This window comes from Argentina anserina, chromosome 7 (assembly GCF_933775445.1).
Source record: "Argentina anserina chromosome 7, drPotAnse1.1, whole genome shotgun sequence".
Classification (NCBI taxonomy): Eukaryota; Viridiplantae; Streptophyta; class Magnoliopsida; order Rosales; family Rosaceae; genus Argentina; species Argentina anserina.
This window is the reverse complement of record NC_065878.1, coordinates 2,552,372-2,561,745: the sequence shown is the minus strand read 5'-3', so window position 1 is coordinate 2,561,745 and position 9,374 is coordinate 2,552,372. Positions and strand designations below refer to the sequence as shown.

At 35.3% G+C, this 9,374-nt stretch overlaps 1 protein-coding gene across 1 annotated transcript; it reads left to right on the top strand.

Annotated features, from left to right (window-relative positions):
• The first annotated feature begins 4,470 nt into the window (after nt 1–4,470).
• Nucleotides 4,471–8,995, top strand: LOC126803892 (uncharacterized). Its single transcript, XM_050531615.1, has 9 exons — nt 4,471–4,727; nt 4,824–4,907; nt 5,619–5,728; nt 5,859–5,909; nt 6,728–6,871; nt 7,537–7,626; nt 8,057–8,163; nt 8,310–8,394; nt 8,782–8,995. The coding sequence occupies exons 1-9, from the start codon at nt 4,616–4,618 to the stop codon at nt 8,878–8,880; spliced, it is 882 nt and encodes a 293-aa protein (XP_050387572.1). The 5' UTR covers nt 4,471–4,615; the 3' UTR covers nt 8,881–8,995.
• The last annotated feature ends 379 nt before the right edge of the window (nt 8,996–9,374 follow it).

The window sequence follows — 9,374 nt, the reverse complement described above, 5'->3', positions numbered from 1 at the left end:
GTGCCTCATTTGATGCACACTTTAAACACCTTGAGCAAGTGTTTGATATCCCACAAGCTAATGCATTGAAAGTAAAATTAACCAAATGTTCCTTTGCGCAAGCTGAAACAAACTATTTGGGCCATATCAAGTTGTTTGTTAAACATTGTGATCAATGCCAACGGCAGAATTATGAGGCAATTCACCCTCCTGATCTGTTACAACCGATCCCGGTGCCAAAAAGATGTGTGGTCTGATAATTCGATGGACTTTGTGGAAGGCCTTCCCAATTCCAATGGTTTCAATGCTATTATGGTCGTAGTTGATCGCTTGTCCAAATCAGCTCACTTCATACCAGTTTCCTACCCCTTCACTGCAACTCATATTGCAGATACCTTCATGAAACAAGTATTCAAACTACATGGACAACCTCGCTCGATTGTTACGTGATCTGATCTTTGTGAGCAACGTTTGGTCTGCATTTTTCAAGCTCCAAGGCTTCCAACTCTGTTGTAGTTAGAGGTGGCAAACAGGCCGTGCCGGCCCGACCCATTAAGTGCACAAAAACCATGCACGTGCCGTGCTCGGGCCGACCTATTTATTTTTCGTACAGGGTTCGGGCCGGGACATTTGCTTAAATAGTAAGCCATGCCTGGCCCACGGATCCAAGCCCATGTCGAGCCCAGCTTGGGCCCGTGCCGGGCTAAGAAGCGGGCCGACCAGACCCATTAGCATTATAAGACACAATTAACATAAAAAATCGTGTAATTAAAATATTTGTTTTCTATCACTATTTACAATAGTAAAATTAATAAAATACTACAACACATTTGATAATCTTATTTATAAAACGTTACATATGTCCAAATTATGACTTTTTAATCACTATTTTGATGATATTTTTGTGATATAATGTAATTAAAATAATGAAATAATGAAGAGATTTATATGTAGAAGGTCCAATATTCAATTCTCATTATTATAATTATTTAAATATTTATATAAATAATATAAAATTATGTGTTTAACGGCCTGCCTGTGAATTTATCGTGTCCGGCACAATGGACAACGGGCCCGACACAAAATTATGTGTTTAACGGACCGAGGTGGTGAATCGCACTCTTGAGCACTACCTCCGCTATTTCATCTCGGATCAACCGACATAATGGAGCAAACTGTTGCATTGGGCGGAGTATTGGTACAATACCACTTACCATGTTTCTATCAAGATATCTCCATATGAAGCACTTTATGGCAAACCTCCCCCATCCATCTCTAAGTACATCTGAGGCACTACAAAGGTGCATTATGTGGACATTGAGCTTCAACGCCGTGACCAGTGTTTGAAATATCGGATATATCGAACGATATATCACCGATATTTCGAATCCGATACGATAAGGGCATATCGGTCAAATTTATCGGTCAACGTAGAAATGATGGTCAACGGTCAAATATCGGTCAAATTTTAATTTTTTTTTTCAATTTTTGTTTAATTTTTTAATATTTATTTCCTATTTTTTTGAAAATCTTATATATATTTTTTTTATTTTTTCATATATATTTTTAATTTATATATATTTTAAATATATATGATGAATTTCAAGTCTAAATAATCATTCTTAAATACCTATTTTTATTATTAGATGTCGTTCGTGTACTTTAATTGTCCCAAAATCAAGTATTTATTTTCTTTAATTTACTTAGTACCGTTTTTTAGTTTATTTGGTACATATTGAAGTATAATTTTATAAATTTTATTGAAAATAAGCAAATCTGATAAAACCAATATATATCGATATATCCCCGATATATCGTTTTACCCCTCGACCGATACGATACTGATAAGCGATATTTGGACCATTGGCCGTGACACTCTCTTGGCTGCTCTCAAGTCTCATATGATTTTGGATCAGAACACCATGAGGCAACAATCTAACAAAGGTCGCACTGAGCGTGTATTTAAAGTGGGTGATTGGGTATTGGTAAAGCTACACCCTTACCGCAAGAAGTCCTTGATCAAACAGTCCTCTCACAAGATCTCTCCAAGGTACTGCGACCCTTTCCATATCGCAGCCAAGATTGGTTCGGTTGTCTATCGCTTGAAGTTGCCTCCCTCATGCGAGTTGCACCTAGTTTTTCATGTATCCCTCCTTAAGAAACGCCTTAGTGATGGCACTCATGTTTCTTCATCCCTACCTCTATTTGATGCTCAAGTGGAGATTGTGCACAAACCTTTAAGATTACTAGACATGGGGATGCGCCGCAAGAAGAAGTGCTCTATCACTACCTGGCTGATTTAGTGGGTTGGAATGTTGTCTGAGGATGCTACTTGGGAAGACGCTCACTCCATTTGCAGCTAACTTCCCTGAGTTATGTGCCCGAGGACATGCACAATCTTAAAGGGGGGGGGGCACTTGTTAGGACTCTTCTCTCATCATCTGCAATTACTCTCAACACCCACCTGTTCTCTCAGCTCACCCATCAAGACTACAGTGCAATCCATTTACTCTTCAGCCTAGTTCTCTTATATCTAAGAATGAAGGCCCAGCTTATGTGGTCCTCTGGCAGTTGTCTTTAGGTGCTTTTGTCTAATTTTATAACTATGAGCATATATGTTGTAGAATCAAACATTGAGTTTTATCTTGAATATGAATGAAGTTTAGTTATTTCCTAAGTAGCATGCACGGACACGAGTGTCCGTATTAGACACTGACACGATTCGATACGTTGACACGGTATATCAAAATGTTTTTGAACACTGACACGTGATGGACACGTTAATTAAATATTATTTTTAATATATATAGATATTAAAAAAATAAAATATAAGTTATATAGTTTCTTAATTTAAAACATTTAAACAAAGATTCAAACGAAATATTAACTTTTGAGGAAAATCCAACTTTCTAAAAATAGATTTTGATAAACTTTCAAGAAAAAAATTGATTAATATAAATTTTAAACTATTTAGATTGCTATATGTATTAAAATGTGCATTAGTATACACAAAACATTTTCATGAGGAATGATTAAGGAGTTCATATCTCCTTGACCTAACCAAGGTTCGAATCACAACATGTGCAAGCATACATGTGTCTGGCGTAATTGAGCATATTTGGGGTGTATCATGTCCGTGTCGGGCACGCGATACGTGTGGTGTTGCACGTGTTCGTGCTACATAGGTTATTTCTAGTTTTCTCTGCTTTTCTTGTTTTCATAATCTGAGCTCCCAACACAAGGCTACTGGCTACAAATGAATGAGATCTAAGGGACTCTTGTAATCTAGATGAATTTTTATAGAATGGATCACAACATACATCATGAAATTATGAAGCTAAAAAAAAGTATTAATCACAAACTAGCTAAAGACTACTGTTGGCTTCATGAAAAAAAGATTACTGTTTTACCCAAAAGCTAACACGGTAGGTTTTCAACTTTTTACCGGCAAAAATACCGATTTGCACCCTAAATTTGGCTGAAATTGTCAATTTGCATCCTGAATTTGTATTTGAGTCAATTTACCTCCTAAACTTGGTAAAAATTGCCGATTTGCACCCCATCTGTTAAATTTAACTGTTTCTATCTAATTTTGCGTCACATGTCATGCACATGAGGGGTAATGTTGTCATTTTCTATATATATTTTTCTTAAAAACAAATAACAATATTCTTTAAAATGAGGATTATTTTGTTAATCAAATTATTTATTTACATCTTTTTTCTACATACTTAACCCTATTTTGAATTATATATTCAACATATCCACCCATTCAAATATAGTGTGTTGGGTATAAATATATTTTTATATGTACACATTGTTGTAGGAGGAACAAAATGAGAATAATAACGACGTAATAGAACAGAACGTAACCGTTTATTGATTGATAATGAGGCCAATATATAGACATTACATAACCACAATCCCGTAGGATTCGGAGTCCTAATCTATTACAGAGATGCGAATCTATCTCTAACAGGAAACCTAATAAGATTAAGACATAAACAATGGTAGAATAGTAATTCTCTCGGAACACACTTTTATTTTTAATTTTCAATGTATTTATTTATTTATATTTTTCTAATATCTTTTCATACCATATCACATAAAATAATAAATATATAAATCAATAACATGTTTCGAAAAAAAACATTGGAACAAGTGTTCATCTTAAGTAATTTTATTAATTTATTTCATTATTAAATATGAATAAATATATAATGACAATACTGCCCCTTAAATGCATGACATGCGACTTAAAATTGGATTGAAAACATTAAATTTAACTGATAGGGTGCAAATCAGCAATTTTTTACCAAGTTTAGGTGGTAAATTGACTCAAATGTAAGTTCGGGGTGTAAATCGACAATTTTTACCAAGTTTAGGAGATAAATTGACTTAATACAATTTTATGGTGCAAATTGACAATTTCAACCAAATTTGAGTTGCAAATCAGCATTTTTGCCCTTTTTACCCGAGGCCAACGTGTGTAAATGGTAGCTAGGAACGGCGTCGTTCGCCTTTGCTCTTGTCCTAAAACCCTGACGCTGAATCAGAAGAGGAGCCGAAAATCCCTAGGAACCCTAAACCCCAAAACCAGCGAGAGCATCCAAATCGCTGTAATTCCCTTGCAAAAATGTTGAGGAGAAACACGAGGTTAGAGAAGGAGTACTTGTTCCGGAAGAGTAAAGAGACCGTAGAACGCACCCAGTACGAGAAGAAGCGCAAGATTCGAGAAGCCCTACAAGGTAAATTTAGGGTTTCTTCATTTTTTTTTCAGCTCAAAGATTTGATTTTTATTTTGGGGTCGGTCGATTTCTGATTGTTTTGTTCAAATTTTGCAGAGGGAAAACCGATTCCGACTGAGCTTCGAAATGAGGAGGCCAAGCTTCGTCAAGAAATCGATCTCGAAGATGAGAACACTGCTGGTAGTCTAACTGAATGCAATTACTGTTTGAAGCTTGAACCTTTTTTGTTTTTCAGATGGCAGTTAATTGAAATTGTAGTGATTTTAGTTTTTGTTGTTAAATAGAAGCGGTAAATTGCAGTAGTTTTTCAGGTTTTGTTGGTAATATACTAGAGAGATGATCATTTGGGAATTGAATCCGGTACTGGAGATACCTGGGCTGATGTTTTGATGATCTAGTACGAGTTCGATTAATGAGGAAGGAAAATGTTGTGTTTGATGCCTCTGTTCTTCTAGAGAAGTAAATATATAAACAAAGAAAGCTCCAAGGTTGAACCGCAAGGTTTTGATGATTTTGGATGCGTGTTGTAAAATTTAAAGTTGCAGAAAGTAAAGGTTTTAGCTGCTGAGGTTTTAAAGAAATTAAGGAGTAGATTTTAGGGTAGAGAAGACAGAGAATAGGGTAGAAGAGATGCAACTCTCCAAGCCTTCAAGAAAACTCAATTTTATCTCATTCCAAACTGATGGGGATTACAGTTAATATGTAGTTCTGGACTCTGGTTTAACAGAAAGTAGATGGGTTTTCACTCTAGTGTACTTGAAATCTTTTAAGTTGCTCCTTAACATGCAGTTGATAAATATATGATATATAATTTTACGTGTGATTGTTATTTGATTTTTCTTTGTACGATTTATCTCGCTGTTGATTCATCATGCATTTTCTAAACTCTAGTCCCAAGGACACATATTGATGATGAGTATGCCAAAGCATCAGAAAGAGATCCCAAAATTTTGCTAACTACTTCCCGAGATCCGAGTGCTCCACTAATACAGTTCACAAAGGTTGGCCTGGCCTCTTTTTTCTTTGCAGATCATATTAATTAGTCATTTAGATGCACTTTCGGCATCCTTTTCATGTTGAATCATGCATTGTAGTTTTATTAACATTTTTTTATTATAAATGTCGCTGCAGGAACTGAAACTTGTATTTCCTAATGCACAAGTAGTGAATCGTGGTGGTCAGGTTAGCGTGCTGTTTTGCAGATTATCTTTAAAAAAAATTATTTTCCTGATTGTCTTTTAATGTATTGCGGTTTCTTAATATTGCATTTGGACGACAATTTCGAAGTTTACTTGTGTAGCTCTTATGTGGAGATTTAAAATATGAACATGGATTTGAAATATACCAATACACATATTACACCTTGGAATTCTCTTCTTATTCTGTGAAAATATTGGCCTATATTGTTTCTGGTCTTCACTTCCATAATTCTTTTATTTACAACCATAGGACTTGCTAGCTGTCTGCTAGTCATGTCCTTTATGTCCATATGAATTCATCCTTAAGTACTGAAGCTAATTGTCTCAGTGTGATTTGTTTGGAACATCATAATTTTTTTTCTTCCCTGCCTTATTCATAAACGATATTCTACACTTGTATTTCATCTTAGCAAGGTAACTTTGGTAATTACATCACGGACAGTTTTGACTCTTCAATTATGTTGAAATTTGTGGATCATTGAGCTATATTGTTTACTTCTTATCCTGAATTCTTCTTTTAAAACAATAACTGCTCTTTCATAACTTATAAAATCCTCTTAAGAGGTCTCCTTGGGGCATTACTTGAGTCCGCAAGAAGTATAGACAAAATGAAAGATAAGATAAAATAAAGTAAAAAATTGATAACACTGGAGAAATGCAGAGGATAAAATTTGTCCTAGTGTTATCTGAGATAAAAGTTGGGTAGTGTTACCTGGTATGTGGACTATAGGTTATAGAAATACTGTTGGCCATCTTCTATTGTTGAGAACTATAACTTTTTTTTAAATCCAAACTATGCAGGTTATTTCTGAAATTGTTGAAAGTTGTCGTGCACATGACTACTCAGATCTTGTGTTGGTACATGAACATCGTGGTAAACCTGATGGTTTGATTGTATGCCACCTTCCTTTTGGACCAACGGCTTATTTTCAACTATGCAATGTGGTAAGTAGTGTCATTAATCTTCGTGTCATTGCAGGAAATATATTGATATTTTAACTGATGTAAGACAGCTGAAAAATCCAGATGACATCAGGTTTATTGGGACTTAAGCAGTAGATATAGGAAAAAGTAACTCACTGATATAGATTTCAAAGCAATAGGCAGACCGTGTTTCAAAATGGTGATTGACAATTTTTCAGTTATAGCGGGTTTAATTTTGCCACAAGATTTACGGTTTTTGGTCACTGTAAACAGCACATATGGAAGAGATATGTTAGTTATATCAAGGGTTAGTTATACTGGAAAGGTAAATTGTTTATTTGAACCCACCAAAAACGTCAAAGCTTTACAACTACTGGAAGCTGTAGTTTACTGAGTGCAATAATCAAATGACTTGGATCCCAGATTGGAAATCAAGCAAAAAATTTGACCAACCCAAATAAAATCCATGGACCACTATTTTCTGCCCAGTTAATCCAGGAAAATCCATTAATGTAGCAGCTCCTGATGCAAATAACATTTAAAAATATCATAGGGAGAGGTAGTTGTTGATACAGATCAACATTAATGGTGCACCATGCTATTTTGATTGTTTATGTTTAATCTTGCCCTTCTTTTTCTTCATTTGTTTTTTAGCGGGCAGTTTGATACTAATTTTCTACTTATAGGTGTCAAGACATGACATCAAGGACAAGAAAGCCATGGGAACGGTGCCGCAGGCTTATCCACATTTGATAATTAATAATTTCACAACTAAGGTATCATATATCATGTCTTTATGAACAATGAAAATCAAGTTTAGCTGTTAGAAGCACCATTTTTCCTACTTAATTTCATTTTGGTGCTTCAGTCACATATATCATCTAAAGATTTCTACTCTATCTTTATTATTCTCTGCACACTTTACTATACCAAGTATACTGGCAACATAATTGTTTAAAGATAGTAATATGTCTTTAAGAACAATGAAATTCAAGTTTACCTGCTAGAAGTACCATTTTTCCTACTTAATTTCATTTTGGTGCTTCAGTCACATATTTTGATGGTAATATACTGGGACACAGCTTCTCTCTCTCTCTCTCTCTCACACACACACACACACACACAAACACAGTCACATCAATTTTGGCATGCTATTAACTTTTTTGTTATATATTTATCTTTTCTTGATTGTTGATTGTTTGATAGTTGGGAGAGCGGACATCAAATATTCTAAAGCATCTTTTTCCGGTGCCAAAGCCAGATACAAAACGCATAATCACTTTCACAAATGACCAGGACTACATTTCATTCAGGTTTGTTGTCTGATTCACTTTTTAGTATTGATTTAGTAAGTAGTTGTACCTTTGTATCCAGCATATAACTTAGTGATATTTTCTGATCTATTAATCTGCTCTGCCTCAAGTGTGCACACACGTTTTAACAATTTGAGAACTTACAGGCATCATATTTATGACAAGCCTGGAGGTCCTAAATCCATTGAGCTGAAAGAGATTGGTCCCCGGTTTGAATTGAAACTTTTCAAGGTTAGTATTTTACATCCACACCACACGGGGCATCTAATAGACATTGTTTCAACAACAGCTCTCTCTCTCTCTCATCTTTGCTCAACCCAAACACCGCCTAAGACCGGAAATGCGCATGTACCATACCAAGCAATCATTTTCAATGGTTGGAATAATGTTTCACTTTTAAAGTTAAAATCAAAATGAGTACAACCCAAAAAGTCACCTCAGGATCGAAGTGGTGTGTGTAAACAGCTGGCCAGTTTCATCTATTGATGGAGAACGACAGTTTTCTTTGCTTATGAGCCATATTATATCTAGTACCCATATGAGATTTCATTTTTGTGGATGTTCTTCTGGGAAGTTTCATTGATATAACCTTGTTAACTTTCTGGCTTTCTGTTGCAGATTAAGTTGGGGACAGTAGATCAGAATGAAGCGCAGAATGAATGGGTTCTCAAACCTTACATGAACACTGCCAAGAAACAGAAGTTTTTAGGGAACTGATACTTCAAAGTTTTTTACAATTTTGGAAACTAGCCTTTGTTAATCTCCTTTTTGATTTGTTGATACAATCATGTGCTCATTACAATCTATCGGTATAATTTATGCTCTGAAACTAGATTTCATCTTATTTCCATGATCGCAGGTTATTTTTTTTCAACCAACTTGCCCTCATTTTGATGAAAAATAAAAAATAAAAAAAGTAGAGAATGAGAATGAGCTTAGAGCGGTTGATTTCAAAGTACATTTACGAATTGTCACACCAAGTTGTGCTGCAATTTCTAATTTTCCCAACACCATATACTAAGCTCATGAGTTCATATGCCCTAAACCCTGCACTCTGAACTCAAATGCATAGTCTCAACTACCATTTGTAAATGTAGAAACCTCAAACGCTAGACTGCTCTTAACGTTTAGGCGAGATTATACATTACTGAACTGCTTACTGAACCGTGTCAAAAGCAGCCGGCCCGGTCCGGTTCATTTCGGAACACTCT